At 38.9% G+C, this 19266-nt stretch overlaps 1 protein-coding gene across 1 annotated transcript in view; it reads right to left on the bottom strand.

Annotated features, from left to right (window-relative positions):
* Mrc1 (mannose receptor C-type 1) overlaps positions 1-19266 on the bottom strand; it is a 91907-nt gene that overhangs the window by 18619 nt on the left and 54022 nt on the right. The window contains exons 12-23 of the mRNA XM_051205643.1: positions 18053-18252; positions 16401-16528; positions 15517-15604; positions 14223-14367; positions 12965-13006; positions 11523-11686; positions 10639-10706; positions 9193-9293; positions 8415-8557; positions 7647-7761; positions 3367-3533; positions 1839-1941 (exon numbers count right to left, since the gene is read on the bottom strand). Of these exons, the coding sequence (XP_051061600.1) occupies positions 1839-1941; positions 3367-3533; positions 7647-7761; positions 8415-8557; positions 9193-9293; positions 10639-10706; positions 11523-11686; positions 12965-13006; positions 14223-14367; positions 15517-15604; positions 16401-16528; positions 18053-18252 (1464 nt within the window). The remainder of the gene's footprint in view (positions 1-1838; positions 1942-3366; positions 3534-7646; positions 7762-8414; positions 8558-9192; positions 9294-10638; positions 10707-11522; positions 11687-12964; positions 13007-14222; positions 14368-15516; positions 15605-16400; positions 16529-18052; positions 18253-19266) is intronic.

A 19266-nucleotide genomic window follows, 5' to 3' on the forward strand; every position in this document is an offset into this window, starting at 1 on the left:
TAAATCTGATCTTTTCTCTGCTTTTATAATACATAAGCTACAACTTGCTGGCAGGGGTAGCAGTGACAAACAACTAATGTTTTTTGACATGGTATGAAAATTGAATTTGTACCTATAAAGTTTTATTGGAAAGAAGCCACTTTAATTTGTTTACATGTAATCTAACATTGTCTCTGACCAAGACAGAGTGGAAGGATCTTAATAGTTGTGTGGTCATTATACTTGGGTCTTTATTTTAAAAAAGTAACCAGTGGACTCCAGTTCTAATTACCCTTGCCTACAGGTTTTGTCTGGGTCAATTATCTAACCTCTAACCTATTCCAGATAAACATCATTCTCCATGTTCTACCTTTTCTGGTACCTTTCTTCTTCTTATGATTATTATTATTATTATTATTATTATTTTTTTTTTTTTTTTTTTTTTTTTGGCTATGCTCTTTAACCGTAACTCATTTTCAGGAAGGGAGCAGTCTCCCTCTCCTCTGCTGCTACTGCCATCTTGTGCTGATACAGGGACATTTGTCCAAAGGACCCTGGACAGACTCTTTAAACTGTTACATTTTGCATAGAAGCCTTAAACCTCCCCAGCCTAGGGAGATCTGGGCACCATTCCATGGGAAATTTTTTGGGCCATTAAAAGTGCTAAATGAGGCTTAAAGTGAAGCTAAAAAGAAAATAAAAGAAGAAGAAAAAGAACAGTTTCACAGAACCTACACACACTCTGAAAGTTTGAGTTTTCTGTCTAGTTTGCTTATTCCTAACAAAGGAAAGGAGGGAGGGAGGGAGGGAGGGAAGGAGGGAGGGAGGGAGGGAGGGAGGGAAGGGAGGGAGGGAGGGAAGGGAGGGAGGGAGGGATGGACAGGTGGGCGGGCGGACGGAGGGAAGGAAGGGCGGGCGGGCGGACTGACTGAGGGATGGACCGAGAGACGGAGGGAGGGAGGCAACCAAAATATTGGGAGGTTGGTTCCATATAGCTACATCGTAGGCAACATTTTACTTTTATTTTCTGTATATGCGTGTTTTCCATGCACGCATGTCTGTAAACCATGTGCATACAGTGCTCATGGACAACAGAAGGTGTTGGTTCCCCCGGGACTGGAGTTTCAGATGGCTGTGAGCCACCATGTTGGTGCTGGGACCTGGACCCAGGCCCTGTGCCACTGCACTTTCATCTTTCCAGCCCAAGCTGTGGTTTCCCAAAGCTCCATTACTAGGCCAAGGCACTGCTGGAAAGGACATTGGAGATGGATCGTAAAGGAAGAGAGCTGTCACTGAGATCGTGGCCCTTGTAGGGGCCTAAGCCCCCTTCTCTTCTGTTTCCCAGCCACCATGACATGGACAGTCTCTCCACAGCCTGTGATGGAGCCTAGACAGCAAGAACTGAAAACACGGAGCCAAAACACACCCTTCCTCAAACCAACATGGAGGCAAAATACACTTTTCCTGAAACACAGAGCCAAAATACACCTCTCCTGCTTTATGTTGATTCCTTCAGGTGTTTTCTCACAGTCACAAAAAAACCTAACTGGCATATTGTCCAAATTTCTTTGTAAGTTTTCACTTCAAGTTTAATTTGTATAGAACTTTCTAGAATGATAAGGAAGCATATCTGTAAATAAAATATACAAAATACCAACTCTTTGGGGGAAGGGTAGACTGGCTCTTTTGTCTATCATGAGTTCCTGTGGATTAAGGTATCAAAAAAAAAAAAACAAACAAACAAACAAAACACCTACTGAGATGTACAAGAAAATTATCTTCCTTTTGCCTTTTGAAAACACTCATAAAAATCCAGCCCTTGCTGGTGAGGTTTGGTTTGGTGAGGTTTGGAAACTTACCAGGCTGTGTCTGGCATATATAGCCTTGCTTGCTGTCACACGTATCATCCATCCATGTCCCCGCCTCTCGAGATTTGCCACCAATCACAACAACACAGTCAGCCTGTTAGTTTTTGAATAAGGAAAAAGAATGCTACACATATAAATAATTATTTAGGTCAATTTGTCAATAGGAAAACACACTCTAATTATGCCTCACAGTTTTTTAGATAATCCTTCTGCACAGTATATTCAAGCTTTCATCGCTTTCTGATTGCTGCCTCTAGCCCCCATGTAGACACACACACACACACACACACACACACACACGAATGTTCACTTCTGGCTGCTAGTGCGTTCTGTTTATTTTAACCTCAGTAAGTCTTCAGCTCTAATTTACACTATCAGGATCAAATAATTTCCACAAAGAAAACCACTAACTTATCAAGAAAATATATCTACCTTGGACATAGCTATCTAGCTAATGGTTGTAAGGACCAGGTTAGATCATTTCTCTCTAACTCACAGACTGTCACAGAGTATCGAAGTTCCGCTCAATGTTGCTTACTCTTAGCTTATTCCTACTCTTTTCTAACAAAATTTCCAGCTGCTGTCAGAGTTATTTACTCATTCCCAAACACACCTGGCACCTTTTCCAGGGTGATTTTGCTAAGCCCACTCATCTGGCATGGCTGCCATCTTCAACCTCTTTAGTGTTTCTAATAGATATGTTTTAAGCTTCTTGAAAAATTTTCCCACAGCTGGTTCTTTTCCACAGCTCCTATACATGCTTATGTCATGAAATGACAGTATCTGATGCAAACAGCCCCATAGGCATGTACCCACCAAAAAGTTACCCTATCCATGATGCTGCACCCTCTCTCTTCCTGAACTGGGTAGCAAGTTCTGGCACATTACACTTTCATTTCTCTATTACTTTGTTTCCAATGTAAGACTAGGGCTCTGGTTTAAGACTTTGATAAGAATGCACTCATATCTTTTCATGATGATCTTAAGCCCTAGGGTGAAGTTTGATACCAGCTAATTGTTTTTTCAATGATATAAGACTGGAGTAAAGTTTTTTTTAAAGGAATGTAGAAAATAAACAGTCTATAATATAATGTATAGAAGCACTTAGCATAGTGTTGGGTACAGATCAAGTGCTGTATAAATAATGAGTAATGGTGATGCTGTTGATGATGTCTTCAGAAGTAGTGATGGCTTCCAGATCAGTATCCCAAGCCCTGCAAAAACTCTTAAGGGATCAGGGGCAGATGGTGCAATCATAATTTCAGTTCACGTTTTTGTTCTGAGTACCAGTGAGGCTTGGAGTGGAGCTGAATTTCTACTGCTTCCTGCCAGTGGAAGGTTCTTAACTAAACCTACAGCCCTTCCTTCAAGGTTGATTCAGTCTGAAACTGATAAAATCTGTAAAAACAGAACACAGGAAGGAGGAGTCTGGTGGATGTTTCACAGAACACAGCAAGGAGGTGTCTGGTGAATGTTTCACAGAAAATTAATCAATGGGTGATCTGAAAATTTTACTCACATCTTCATAAGACAAGCTGCTTCTTCTTCCACCAGGGTAGCCTTTCCCCCAGTTTGTATAGTGAACTCCTCGTCCATCTGTCCAAAGGAATGTGTGTTCTGAATTGACATCATTCAGCCCAGTCCAAGCATTAAAAGTAGAGTCTTTCATATGATAGGTAATAAATGCTGAAAGAAAGTTATACAAGATGGTTTAAAACATGAGATAGTGAACAATCCAAGCACAAAAAAGTATTTTAAATATGTTAATTTCAAAATACTGAGCATTTAAGCCAAGTCTTTTTGTACTATTTCCAAACACAAAGCATGAAGATGGACACAATTTAATCTTTGTAGCAGCAACTGAGTTTTGGACTTTGATGTGTTCCTTACAGTACAAGTCTGGGCTGTATATAACCACTTCAGACAGCTAGGATAGTTGTATCCACTCAGAGGCACCAGAGAAAGGGATAAGAACTCTCGAACCCATCCCATATCCTCTCTTCACATTGAATACCTCAATATGGGCTGTAACTGCCTCCTAGCCTGAGGAAAGAAGCATACTCTTCTAATTCATTAAAACTCAGCCAATAATGCTAATTTGTGTTTTCGTTTTTAAAGGTTTATTTTTATTAGTGCTTATGTGTGCATGTGTGGGGGGGAGTATAAGTATACATGTATGTACTCAAATGTAAATGTCACATGTGTTGTAGTGCCTGCAGAGGCCAGAAAAGGATGTTGGATCCCTTGGCACTGGAGCACAGGTGGCACAGGACTGTAGTCTCAGCATTCTCAAGGCTGAGGCAGGAGGAGCACAAGTTCAGCACCCTCTAGACTACAGAATGAATTTTATGGTCAGCCTGGGAACCATAGCATAACCCTATCTCAAAATATAAGATTAAAAGGTGACTGAGGCTATATCATGGGCAAGGCCCTGGTTTCTGTCCCCTCTACTTCTCCCTCAATACAAAAAAAATCCTGTAAGTTGTCCTGATTCTATAAATAAAGTAATCAATGGCAATAATTAGGAGAAGAGTTTCCAACCATAAGGCTCCGAAAAATCAAAGCCATTTATCAAAACAAGAAGCACTTTGTTCCCAAATTTTCAGTATCACAGGATAATACCCATACAAGGGTTACCTAAGTGGGATCCTTCTAAGCAAGCAAATCCTGGGGACCACTGGCCACCTAACAAGGGACATATAGACCCAGACACCCTTAAGCTAAAGGGCTCATATCCTAGGATTAGAAGATCTAGAGTATACAGAATATTATGGATTTTTGTTTTATCAGTAATTCTGTGGTGGAGAGTACAGGAGCAAATATCCAGGAACAGGGAAAGATTTCAGTGTCCATATGCCTGGTACTTCCCCTTCAGCCTGTCCCATGCCTCTCTCAGCAGCTGCCTTTTGATTCCACCATCCATACCTGAACCATAGACTGCCAGTTAGTCAGACTCTGTTTACCAGAGCAGCAATATATGCCCCCTGAATATGGACAAGAAACAGAATGGCTCAACATTTGGGTACTCTGATAGAAAATGCAAAATAAGGGGCCAGAGAGATGGCTCTATGGTTGAGAGTGCTTGCTACATTTTCAGAAGACCCAAATTCAATTCCTAGTATCTACACTGGGTAGTTTACAACCACCTGTAACTCCACCCTCAAAGGATCCAACACTCTCTTCTGACCTCTACAGGCAGCCACCTGCATATGGCTTCCACACACTAATAAAAATAATTCTTTTTTAAATGCAAAATAAAGTTTGCAGAAACATAATTGCTTGCTTGCACATGAACAAACAATTCTGTTGAACAGCCCATGCTAAATCAGTACCCTGTTTTCAGATAGGAGAGCCTTGTTCAGATATACTTTTTGTGCAATTAACTAAAATTCAAATACCCCCAAATGTTTTTCTTCCAATATTCTTTAGTGAATTAAGAGTGCAGATAGATGCTCATTTTGATTGTATCTGTTTCCTAAATGAAACTGTAATGTTTGCCTTATGCTCAACTTAAAATGTGGTGTGGAACAGTTCTATCAGGGAGCATACAGCATTGACTTCTTATGCCAACAGCCACATTAAGAATTCGACAATGTGAGTCTGTTTTGCCAGGAATAATGTTATTTTATCTGAAAATTGTTTCCTTCTGCACGTCTCTACTGCTCAGGTTCTAATTCTGTTATGCCAGGAATCAGCACTTTGTGGTGAAGAGAGGAAATCATCACTGTGTTTCTCTGCTGGGTAGCTGAAGCAAAAATGTGGGGTAAGACAGCTCAAGAAATGTGAATGTTATGTTCTTGTATCATGTGTTGTGGTTTGACCCTTTGTGTTGGGTGTCTGAACAGCTGCTGAACTTGTCAAAGATTCCTGTGGAAACTTGGTTGGTTTCAAGTATAATGTGTTCAAAGAAGAGTGCACTCTGCGCATTAACAGAACAAGCATTCGTGAGAGCAATGCATAGGTTCTTAGTGTCTTCTTTTCTGTACTTTTTCATAATTTTGGATAATGATTTTGAAAATTAAAAATGCTCTGTACATGGAGATATAGAGCAGTAAGTAAGAGTGAGGGCCCAAGATTGGATTCCCCCAAACCGTATAAACGTTGGGTATGATGTAATCTGAACACTGTGGAGGATGGAGACAAGAGGATTACCAGGGCTGGCTGGATATGAGTACAGCCCTTACTTCAGTAAGAGATCCTGACTCAAAATAACAAGGCAGAGAGTCACAGAGCAGAGGATACCCTGTGCCCACGTTTGGTCTCCACATGAATACACAGGGCTATGTGTTCCTGAACACACGTGTATGTGCACATCATACAAGTATATCACACATGTACACACACACACACATACACCTGTCCAACTAAAAGAGATGATAGAGACTATCTAATTTTTCTGACAACCTTCTTATAAATTTAGACACACAGCAAACCTCTATTGGACTTTTTCTATATACAACATGCTACTGTGTGTGTCCTCTTCAGTACCCCCAACTTAAACATTTTAAAAACTTTTGAAAACCTCACCATCACCACCACCACCACCCTCAGAAACAATGTATCTCATCAGTCCTGGATACTAAAATGGCATCCTGATTTTGAACCTAAATGTATTTTCCTGCAACTGTCACTTGACAGCACAGATCTTCCTTTTAGGATTATGTTAAGCCACTTTTCAAAGACTGTGTATTTTCTTTCTCAAAGTGTTTAACCTGAGGGTCGCTGATCCATGACTCAACTGCTGTGGTTTCCAAACCCCACAATAGTTAGGTGTGAATCTCCCCAACTTGTTCACCATCTTCCTTAATCACAAGCCATAACTTGAATTATACCTAGTTCAACAAGAGTTGTCCTCCAAAGGAACATGCAAGAGTGGCCAGTGCATTTCTTTCTGTGTAGAAGAAAGAAAGTCTGTGTGTTCATGCATGTGGGCATGTGTATTGAGACCAGTTGGTACTTCTGTGTTTTTCCTCAGGAACTAGCCACCTAAGGTTTTTTAAAAATGGGTCTGGAGACTGCTAGTTTCGTTACACTGGCTGGCCAGGAAACCTTGGGGTTTTTCCTTTATCTCCTAGTGCTGAGAGGTAACAGGGATGTCACCAACCCAGGCTTTGAACACCAGTGATCTCAGGTCCCCACGCTGGTGCAACATGCTCTTTATTGACTGATGTGTCTCCCCAGCTCCAGTTTCTTCTGACCGAAGAATGACTTGAAAATCTTCTGTATGGCTGTGGTGAATGCTTTCTTACCAGATACTTCCAAAGCTCCAGCTTATCTTTGTGTCTCATCACAATAATTTTTGCTGCATTTGTTCAAAGTTCAAAACCTTTGCTTTGCTTTGTTAGAAATGATACGATCAAGGGCCAGACAAGAAGTATATGGGAAATCAGCAGCTGCTCATTTTAGACTCAGAACTATTCTCCTTTAGCTCTTTTCCTAACAGGCTTGTTGGCAATGGAATGGGATTTGTGCTGGCACCTAGGGTTTTGATTCCAAACTCCACTCTGACCAAGCATGTTCCTTCCTGCAAGGCTCTATGAACACCATTTTCTTTTCCCAAAGTGTAGTAATAAGCCCTGGTTCATAGAGTTGCTATTAAAATGGGAAAGGATTCCATGGAGAAAAAATTCCCACACTAAATAAAATCACTCTTCGTAAGTAATGTATAGGATTTTCCCCTACTGCCTCTTATTCTAGAAAAACAAAGTTAAAGTCAGTTATAATAAATAATAGTCTTATCTCTTTAAGGACAAATTTACATATATACAGAAATTACCAACAGGAACATAATCTACACACCTTGCTCTTTCGCATTCTGTATGGACACTAGGTTTCCTTTAAATCCTATGCAAGTTTTTCGTGCCTCTTGCCAATTTTTTTTTTCCTCTTCAGCAAATCCAAAAATTTTAAAGCACTAAAGTGGAAGGGACAAAAGCAGAGGTTTTAGCTAAAGACAACAAACTTCACATCAAGAAATCAAATTATTCATGAAAATCATAGCTACATACAAATTTTCTCAAGACCAGATGAGGATTAAATAATAATAATAATAATAATAAGAAGAAGAAGAAGAAGAAGAAGAAGAAGAAGAAGAAGAAGAAGAAGAAGAAGAAGAAGTAGTCCACTCAATGGTCCACAGATTTTCTTTGCAGAGTTTTATTTTTCCCTTGAGATAAATGGCATAGCTCTTTGGATAGTATCTCAAGTATTTACTTTCCATTGAGAATTTGTGATGGGAATCTCCAGTTTTTCTTGTTAAAAAAAAAAATGTTCTACAGTGATGAGCTAGGCAGAAGGTAACTTTGAAGGGTGTGGCTGGCATCTGTCATTGTTCTGCAATGAACAGCTGAACAGCACTGTTGGGGTTTGGTGGAGGCCAGTGCATCCCAAACCACTAAGGAGCAAGGAGCTTCTACCATATGCTCCTACCTCCGTGTTGCCATTTTGCTCCACCTGCTCTGCTATGATAGACTCAGTCCAATGTGATAGAGAGTGAAAATCTCTTGTTACATCAACAAGAAAAGCAATTGTTGCAAATGCCAAGACTGAGATTAATTCTCCAGATACCTTGTTGCTGTACAAATGCCAACCTTCCTTGCAGCCACCTGGTGTCGGGGGTGTGGTAGGAATGGCAGTGGCATTGATGCTGCTGTTATGTCGCTGGCAGATGAAGTTATTTGGATAACCACAGTTAATGTCATTCCAGAACCCTGCAAAAGAGAAGAGCTAAGGTAGATCTATATGCTCTTAATTTAAAACATACCTTCAAAGACACAATATCTAAGAAGGGTCACCAAAAAAAAGTGTTTCAGAATAAATTTTCCATATTTTCACACATAACTAGAGGAGTCTATACAATATCTCTCTCACAGTTTCACACTCATAAGAGTTCACTTTAGCAGAAAGATTATCATATGCTGAGTTTTGCAGATGTATTATTGAATTATTAATCACCAATAGTCAATACAATAATAATTAAATATGTGTTCAGCTTTAGATGATACTTCACTTAATCTTGTCACCAAAAGACAAATTACATCAACATTCCCATTTTATGGAATGGAAAAAAACTAGAGAGAGATAAAGGTAGTTATAAGCACATTCTAAGTATTTTCCTCACATAAGAACATTAAAATATTTCAGAAAATGATATGTCATTTGTTAGCTTGCTCATGAACATCCTGATAAATTTATCTTTGCAAACTGAACCTTTATGTTCATAAACTTGAGTTTCTGTTCTTTTCCTACATAAATGCATTGCTTGCTACTTTTAACCCAAAGATACAAGAAATGCCACACATCACACCCCAAAGCAAGTGCAATAAAATCTGTTTGTTTGACTTACCTGAATTTGTGTACATCGTTACACAGTTTTCATCATCATTTGCAAAATTGGGTTCTCCTGTAGCCCAAGCCACAAAATCTACTTTGCTTCCATCCATCCAACTGGAAAAGAAAATTGAAGCACTTTTCAGCAATCCAGTCATAAAAATTACTGGCTACAACTTAGAGATGGGAAAGGACAAGTGCATCAAGATGAAGGGAGCATAGAATGCTTAACAAACAGAAGGGGAACCTAGAGAAACTAGTGGGAACTCCCAAATGCCTAGTACTTGGCATCCCTTGTGTTCCTCTGTAGTAACCCTGATAGCTTCAGGTCAAGTTCACAAACAAGCACCATTAGATTTAATCTTGTAAAATACAGTCTGTCTTTATTATGGGGTTTCAGACTCCATCACTAAAGAATCTAAGATGTATTATAATGATGTAAATACTAAATGCTGGTCCACCCACTTTGCTGATCTACCTGCTTTGCTCTCCTCTGAACAAGTTCCTGACAGACCTGAAGAGGGACACATGTATGGCTGATTAGTCTGGGTGCCAACAGTAAAATTCTTCCACAGTACTCTTCAATCATGATTTCCACACAATTTAACTACCCATAAAAGGGGCAGCAAATACAGAATTTCTTGTTAGTTCCAGTCTGTCTTTTGCTCACTCTGCCATTTTCAAAAAGTGGGTGACTCAATGTATGTTTTCTAAAGTTACAGAAATTCAAGGTCTCTGAGAGTTGGGGAAAAAAGAAATCATAAAAATCAGTCCTGTCATCAAATGGGTGTTGGTCCATAGGGACATCCAATGTCTCTATTCCCTAGATATTACAAGCTTGACTTTAGGTCTCCATTGGTCAAAGATAGCAATAAAATGTGTGACTAAGACAATTATATGAAAGACAGACAGACACATGTGCTCTTAAAATTCAAGAGAACATATTAATTAAAGAAACCCCCAAGATAGAATAATTCCCTCCCCTCTAGCACAGCTGTTCCTGGTCCCAGTGTCTAACGAAGCAGCAAGTCTGCTCTTCTGAGAGGAAAGTTTCACAGTCAACTTTAATACATCACTGTGAGGTAGAACAATCAAAAGGAACAATTGGTTCTGTGAATCAACACTGGTACAAGAAGGATTGTAATTTTTAAAATAAATTCAGTATTCATCTCTAACACATTTTCTTAATCAAATATTTACTGATGACCAAGGACCCTAAAATAAAGACTAGTGATAGTTTATGAGGTTAAATCCAATTTTGAGCTTTTAAATAATTCACAATGTTGAAATTCTTAATAGAATAATCTTAAGTAGGCTTCCTTTCACGTTTTAGATATTTTTTTTCAGATTCAGATAGCCAAAGAATTTTGATGCATTTAGGCAAGAAAAGTTCTCAAAACAACTCCTAGGTGTTTATCCATTCTTTATCCTAAAACACAACACTTTTGCTTGATTTACTTACATGAACTTCTTATCCAAGCTGATCAACAAGCCAATAAAATATGGTGACTGTCCACCATTCTTGTTCATCTAGAACATGAAAGTTTACATACACAATTTACAGTCATCTGCTAAGCAACTTCTTAGGCAAAATCTATATATTAGTAAGGAAGCCTATTATAATGTTTTCCAATGTTTTCCCTTTAAGACAAAACAGGCAGTGGGATTTGTACATCAAAAGAAATACTTTTTCATATTGGGATTTAACATGCAGCATCTATTACAGATAGGCATTTGTGCAACATTAGGATGTATTCTGAGAGTTTCAAAGCAAGGAATATACACAAAGATGATAATGCTGAGCTATATCTTCTTATCTTTGTAGTCAAGTTAACTTTTTCTTTAAATATTGATAAATCCATTTTCTGCTTTCTCCCAACCTCTTCTCTGGAAAATGGTAAGGAGCCACATGAAGTTTTTTGGCCTTGTTTTTGTTTTAGTGGAGAGATAGCTAAGCACAAAGGGAAAAAACTTACACTTTCAGGAATAGCTGACAATTTGGGTACTGCTGATATTTTTATATGAATAATCAAACTGCACTATCTGTTCACCAATAATTTGATCCAACAAAGACAGACCTTTAATTATTAACCATACTATTTGTTACAAAAGTGGTCTAGGACTGAGACATAACAATTTTAGTTAAGATATAATTCTTGAAAATTATATTTACAAACTCAAAGGGATTGCCACAATGTTTAGACCTATGGCCCTGTCTCAGGATCTCAGGACCTCAGGACCTCAACTTCAAATTTAGTACATAATTTGAAAATATGTTCTAAGGTACTAATTTAAGGAACTATCTTTGTTTATAGAATGTTGTTCTACTCTTAACCATATTCTTACATATTTCCACAGAAACTTCTTTTCACTTTCACTTTTAATAGTAGCAAGATCACCAAAATTCTTCTTGCAAAATGCCCGTGCATTGTCCATGGTTTCCTTCTCTTTGCTAAAATAATACTGGTAGTCTTTGTAAATAACCCATCCATCTGCAGTAACTGGTGGGTCTGAAAAAAGAAAGTCAGATGAAAAGACAATTTTTTTCATTTAGAAAAATTAAAGAATATGGTGTGTAGGGAAAAGAACTAGGTCAAAGGTGTGAACAATTCTAAGACTCCAGAATATGCAGAATGTCTCAGTCAGGGACAGACTGGATTGTTTCAGGCCAAATATCTATATCTACTTTCTGCCAAGTCTACAAATAGTGACTTGTTTCTCTTCCTGAGTAAGATCCATGTATTGCCAGTGGGTAAAAGAACTCCAGGCATTTCTTTCTTTGTCAGGAAAGCCTAGACAGAGAGACTTACACAGGTATCTGCAATGTTTGAGGGCCAAGACATGAAGGTTATGAAAACTCAGATTCTAGCTCACTACAAAAAAGAAAATTTTCTTCTTTTTTTTAAAGGTTTACTTATTTGTTATTTCATGTATATGAGTTCTTTGTCTTCATGTACACCAGATGAGGGAATCAGATCCCATTACATATGGTTATGAGCCACCTTGTGTGTGCTGGGAATTGAACTGGGGACCTCTGGAAGAGCCATTTTGTTGATAGAATTAGAGTACCAGGCAGTTCATTCATGGAGGAGGTTCTAAGACTCCTTTCAAAGCATAGAATTTTATGTTTCTATACTGAAAAGGCTACAAAGACATTTAAGACCTAAATCTTGGAGCCTGTATACATCAGACTACAGTGGAAAGGACTTGGTAAATGTGAATAAATTAAGGATCTTGAGAAGGAAATATTATCCTCGATTATCTGAGTGGGGCTTTAAATCTAAAGGAAGTGCCGTCAGAGAAAAATGCAGAGAGGAAGATCAGACACAGAAGGAAGCAATGTGCCAATGGAACCAGTACGCTACAAGGCTGGTTTGAAGATGGAACCAGGAAAGCATTCAAGGCACACAAGTGAAGGCAACTGAGCAGGGCCTCTGGAGGGTGTGCTTCTGTGAGTGAACCCATTTCAGATTCCTGACTCAAGAACTTTCAGAGAATAACTGTACTGTATTGAGCCACCAAGTTACAAGTCACTGGTCGTATGCTAAAGGAAACCCTGGACCCTTTTGATTTGACCGGTAAAACCACAGGAAAGCATGCTAGCAAGCAACCACCAGGGCCTGTGGACTGCTCTCTAGAGCCAAAGCTCCAACCTTTCATGAGGTCCTCAAAGATACTAAGAGCTCTGCTCGCCATGGTCCCAGGATAATTTTTTTTCTCCATTTAAAAAAAGGAAAGGAGTCAGAAAAGGCTGTAATAGAGAAATCAGAAGGAACAGGGACACCTACTGTCTTGAGGAGCGGGTGTAGGCTCAGGTAGCAATGTTTTCCCTGTAAAATAAGAAAAATAACTAATCAAGCATCTGCCAGTACCACTCCTCGTATTGTGTCAATAAAATCCTGACAATTTTCCACACTTGCCCCCATTCCTCCATCTGATTCACATCACACTGTGGTAAAAGAATGAATGGAAAACGGAGGAATTACGGTTTACATAAACTGAACAGTGGCCTCCATAAGTGGGATCAAGCCCCTGGCAGCGGGAAACTCCCCCCCCCCCCACACACACACCTTTTCTTTATTTAAATTTTAAACAAGGTTGTTTTACATGTCAATCCAGTTCCCTCACCCTTCCACCCTCCCTTATCACCCCCACCAAACCCCAGCCTTCTGCTTTCAGCCCAGACACATGGGGGGAGGGCCTAAGCCCTGCCACAAATGATATGACAGACTTTGAAGACTCCACGTGGAAGACCCTTTTTAAATACAGCCCGCTGATTTCTCTATTGTGGAAACAGGATTCTAATCCGAAATGAGAAAAACGTGCGCATCCAGCCAGTAGAGGGCAGTACCAGGCCTCTTAACTGCAAAATGGAGGCAGTGATCATGATTCCCCAACAGCAGAGGGCAATGTGGTTCCATTCATCTACTGCAATGGAGTCAACATATGTTTTGATTCAAGGGTGAGCTTCCTTGTTTTTTTTTTTTTTTTTTTTTTTGGTCATAACCCAGATCCTCCGGCCTCAATGCCTGACCTGGCTTTGCACTAATTTTCAAATCACCATAAATTATAATAATATAGTGAGTTTCATAACACCAGGGTTATGGCTGGGTTTTAGGGCTGGTTTTGAACATTAGAATATTCTGACTTGGAGAAATCCTCCACCTGGGTCAGGGTTAAAATAGAAAGTCAGAGGGTGAAAGTTCCAGAAAGTGAAACTGCATTGCCTTCCTATTGCACTACAGGCCAGGGCTCCTACTTGCCCCTACAGCTGCAGAGTATGGCCAGAGTCCCGGCTGCTGGTGGGAACATTTCTGAGGACGTGACTCTCATCCAGGATTCTCGGGTGGCCTTTTGATCTTCTGTTCCTTTGGAACATTTATCTGTACTCAACGCCTTCATTCTTATCCTGTGAAATAAGGGCCTGACACTTCCCTGATGCTTGTATTTTGTGTGTTTGTTTGTTTATGCCAACAGAGGGAACATATTGGGGTGTCAAAAGGCTAGCTCTGTAATGTAAGAGAAGGAAGGGACTAGGATTCATACCTTTTTGTATCTGACAAATCCAGTTGTTGAGGTGTTCACAGTTAATATCATTCCAGGACATACCAGGGTCACCTTTGAGCTCACCACAATACTCAACATTTTGGTAATTATTTGGTTCGCCATAAGCCCAATTTTCATAGGAAACCTACATTGGAAACATACCAGATCTTAACTGAAATGCCAGGGGACTATGCTGCTTCAGAAACATATAGCACACCAGTGAATACCCAAATGGAAAAGTAAAAGAGGAGATGTTTGGACTTTTCATTCATTTGATTTTTTCTTTTAGCTTTGGAAGAACATTTTATGAACATGGGTGAGAAAGAAACAGCTTTTATTACATGGAAACTTTTGAAGCTGACTAGAGTGGGGAATTGATTCTTATAGCATTTTCTTTATTCTCGTTAAACAAAAAATGGACCCAAGGGCCACGTAAGTGGGACTTATATGTAGGAAAAAGTTAGCAAGAAACTTCCACTTCCCAGTCAGTACACATAATTTCCTAAAATTACAGCCCATTCTTAAGGGATAACATTTCAGTAAGTTGTTGGAAGCTTTCCCTCTATTACACGGGCTACAGAAAAATAATTAACTCTTCAATTAAAGAAGGGAACAGGCTTATAAAATATGGCTAACTGAACAACCAGACTTTGCCAAAATGAACAATGGAAACAAACTGGGGCTCTAGGTTTGGTAGTTTGGGTTTTGATGGTTTTCAGTGACTGGTCAGATTAAGCATTATGATCTGTTTTCCATAAATACAAACATGGAATCCAAACATCAATGCAGCTACCAAATAAACCATCTCACCAAGGGCCTTGAAGAGAGGCCTGTGGATTCTAAGAAGAGGTAGCATTAATATTGTAAAACATCCTTTCCCATGATGACCAGAGCTGCTAAATGTTGCTACCAAAAGCCAGAGCTCCCCACTTCTCAGATTTGAAGAAGTATGACTGACTCTTGTGGCTACCAAAGTTGTGTTCAGTTTTGCTGAGTTAAAGGCAACTGCAGAACAATTTTGAAGATGTTCAACTATCTAACCCTGGTTTTTGTATAGAAAGGAGATATTTAAATAAGCTGGTGATATGGCTACTCATCTTTTATATTACTTTCATCCCTTAGCCACAGCTATGCTTGGAGTACATGGAGCCAGGGCTGGGCAGTGAATGTACACTGCACTTGTATTTATCTTTCATTAAATATATCTGAATTACTTGCTTTGGTAAAATACCAAATAACATCAAAATAAATACATTTTACAAAGTAAGAAAATGATATATTTGAAACTACTTACAGGAGAACCATCACTCCAGGTAAACCCCTCTGAAGGACTTCCATAGGTCAGTCCCAACCAAAACAGCTCATGGTAGCTTCCACTGGCCCTGCAACATATAAAGAACGTATATGCTGTGTTCTGTAAGGGCATCAGTCATTCAAAGGACCTCCAGGAGTTGGTAGGTACCTCTGAAACACATATTAGATAATATACAAGCAAACAGATCAATAACTGAATGCAAGAATCCTACAAAAGATGTTTCTGATGGCTAACTCTCATTGTCCACTTGAAAGGCTCTAGAATCATCTAGAAAACTAATCTCTGGGCACATCCATGAGGAGTGAACTAGATTACGTGAGTCTCTAAGCATGCCTGTGAGAGATTATCTTGATTAAATTGAAGTGGGTAGACCCACCCTAAAGGTGGGTGCCACCATTTCCTGGACTGGTGTCCTACATTGCAAAAAGTGATAGATAGCTGAGCACCCCCATTTATCTGCTGTTTCCTGACTGCAGATGCAATGTGACCAGCTGGTCTCCCACTCCTATTATAATGCTCATCTGTCAGGATAGAACGAACAACCTCTGAAGCTATAAGCCACAATAAACTCTGTCACCTTTAAGTCATATCACAACAAAACTGACCAAGAAAATGTGAATTTGGGTACCACTCATGAATGCCCTGAAAACTGACAAGGGCATTTAAAGACATTCATTCATTCAAATGAGTATTGGATGTCTTCTGCATTTATAGAGTTACTTACTGTAAGATTTATAACTAGTAAAGGACTTTGAAATGAAACATTATCAGAAAAGGCCTATGGATTTGGGATGTGATACAGAAACATGAACATCTCAGCATCATAGACACCAACTAGGCGTCTGTACAGAAGACAGACTTACGTAATCAGCCTCCATATCACTTGTTGTTCGTCTTTATTCTTAATACTCGCCAGCTCTCCACCCAGAGCTCTGCAAAAGTCTCGAGACTCGAACCATGTTTTCTTCTCATGTTTTCCTTTTGCATACAGCTAAAGAAAAGGTTTGTGAAATTATTTTACATTTGGTAACTTCTCAAATCAAGGTAAGTAAATCATCTACTTCCAATGAAGTACTCTACTTCCTAGAGAAAGTAGAGGACATTGCTTAATGCAATGGTCCCAACAATGCAATGGTTGAAAATCAATTTATGAGTGACTATTTGGATAGCTAGACATGGGCCTGGAGGTGGGGGGGTGATTTCATTGAGAAAGCCTTAGAAAACAGAAGCAGTTTAAAACACAGGAAAAGTTAGATAAAAATATTGGAAGCTAAAGACATGTGGACTGGGTAATAACTCATTGTGGAAGAGGGGGGGAAGTAATTAGGTTAAGTATGAAAATTTGCCTTGGGACACAAAAAATAACAAAGTTTTCATATAGAAAAATAAACAGGAATAAGCAAAATGCTGATCCCTCTGTTATCCTGTTCAGCTTAAACAATGAATATACTGACAAGTTTTCAACAGTGTCAGAGGTGTCATTCAAAAACTGTTTTATCTTTTCCTTAAGTCTGCACATTTTACAACTATCAGAACACATACCATAGAAGACTCTCATCTGACAGAAATGTCTGAGTTAAACTAAATTTTATAAACTGTGTAACTAAGTACTAGGTCTTAGTACTTAGTTCAAAGGACCATAAAGAGATTCCATGATGGTAGTGTAGGACATGCTTAATGATGCAGGAGCTAACTGACTGTAAGGGTCATGTGGTTTGAAAGGGATTGAACAAAAGAGGTCTTGAGCATAAGACTTTATCATTTAGCAGTAGATACAAGTATATATTAAAATAAATCTATTTTTTTTCTATGAAAATTATACCAACAGAGAGAAAAAAAGACCCAAATGCTTATTTCATTAGAGGAATGATTTGTTTGTTTTACTTTGGTTTCTGGTCTTATTGTTATTTGTGTTAGACTGGTTGATTATTTTGGTGAACTTGATTGCAAAAGGAGAAAACAAAGGGTTCAATCTAAAAATATACAAGAATAATGGCAGAACACTGAATTCTCATTTAAAGGTATTGAGGGTCTATGTACTTGCAATACTTTCATCTTCCATCATTATAGTCATATGGATTAAATCAAAGAAATGAAGCATGACTCTGTAATACTGACTCAAGATAGTTGTAGAGCAGTTTATCAATTAAGCTAGTATAAAGTTTGGGCTTGGAAGCAAGGGTAAAATGAAATGCCAGAAGTTAGAGTAAGAAAGAACAAATTCCTAAACAAAATGAAAATTGCAAGCTTAGAACAGGGTCAGAAAGCCATGGGAAATGAAGGAAAAGCAGAGAACAAATGATAACACCAAAACAGATGACATAAGAGGTAAGGTCCTATGTGTTCTGTTGCCTGTGTTTGAGGGTGTCAGTTAACAAGTCATTTCTATCTAAGACATTTTCCATCAATAAAATCAGATTAAAATCTCTGCAGGTGGAAATTGATCTGTGTGTTTTATTTTTTGCTTTTAGTTCTTGGGTATTTCAAATTCTTTGTTAGTTTAGCAAGTACTTACCTTGAAACATATACTGGTTTTGCTGGTGGTACCCCAGTCTTCTGGGCATTTTGGTTCAGGGGTTGTTGTGGGCTCTGGTGGGCGAGTCACTCCTTCTGCCCAATGTTTGCACACAAACTTTGCCTTCTCTTCACATTTTAAAATGTCCCATAAACCACCGGCCACTCCAGTTTTCATGGCAACACATCCTGTCTTTCTTCCTGCATTAAACACAAAGTAGAACTCAATCAATGGGTACTTACTGAAGACCTGCCATGCTCAAGAAAGGCGGAGTGATGAGACAGGGTGACATTCCTGCATGTAATAATGAAATACAGCATTTGGAAGTCATGTTACCACATCTTTGCCTTTTATTTGTGGGTTCTATATTCCCAACATGCCAATGTGATCATAATTATAGGAAGTTTTGAAAGCATTCTGGTTTTTTCGTTTGTTTGTTTTGTTTGTTGGTTGGTTGGTTTTGCAAGACAGGGTTTCTCTGTAGCTTTGGAAGCTGTCCTGTAACTCACCCTGTATACCAAGCTGGCTTCAAACTCACAGAGATCTACCAGTCTCTGCTGGGATTAAAGGTGTGAGCCACCTCTGCCCAAAGGTATTCTTGTATTTGCTACATCTGGCTGGGAGGCCCACATTTGGATATTTAATGATAAAAAAAACTACTATAATAGCAGTAATGGATTTTCCTTCTTGCCATTCTGCCTGCCTTTTCCTTTTTTCTTTTTAATTGTTTGAGATTCTCTACCCTGCCATAGTCCACTTCAGTCTTCAGAACCAAACCACTTGATAGATTTCCAAACAAGACACATCTGAGTTGGAGGATTTGGGTAAGTTACTCAAGCTCTTTTCCTCATTTTAAAATACAAAAAATAGGTCCTATTGTGCAGAGTTGGGATGCAAGTAATGAAGAAATTCATAAAAATCAAACTATGATCACAGTACAATTAACACTTTGTCATTCTGTTTTGTGGTCATTGAGGCAATAAGTGACATAGAGGTTTGAAAACATTAAGATGCTTGCTGCTAAGAAGAGCTAATATTTTCTTTTGGAGAGGGAGCTAGGGAGAAGAGCGGAGAGGTAGACATGATGGAGCTAATATTTTTATTAGTAGTTTTCAATGGATATTAAATGTTTACAAGTTTATTATCATAGTTCCAGAGAGATATATCTTTTCTCTAAAGTCCTCAATTTCCTGACACATAAGCCTGTTCTTGGA

This window comes from Phodopus roborovskii, unplaced genomic scaffold, assembly GCF_943737965.1.
Source record: "Phodopus roborovskii unplaced genomic scaffold, PHOROB, whole genome shotgun sequence".
Lineage (NCBI taxonomy): Eukaryota > Metazoa > Chordata > Mammalia > Rodentia > Cricetidae > Phodopus > Phodopus roborovskii.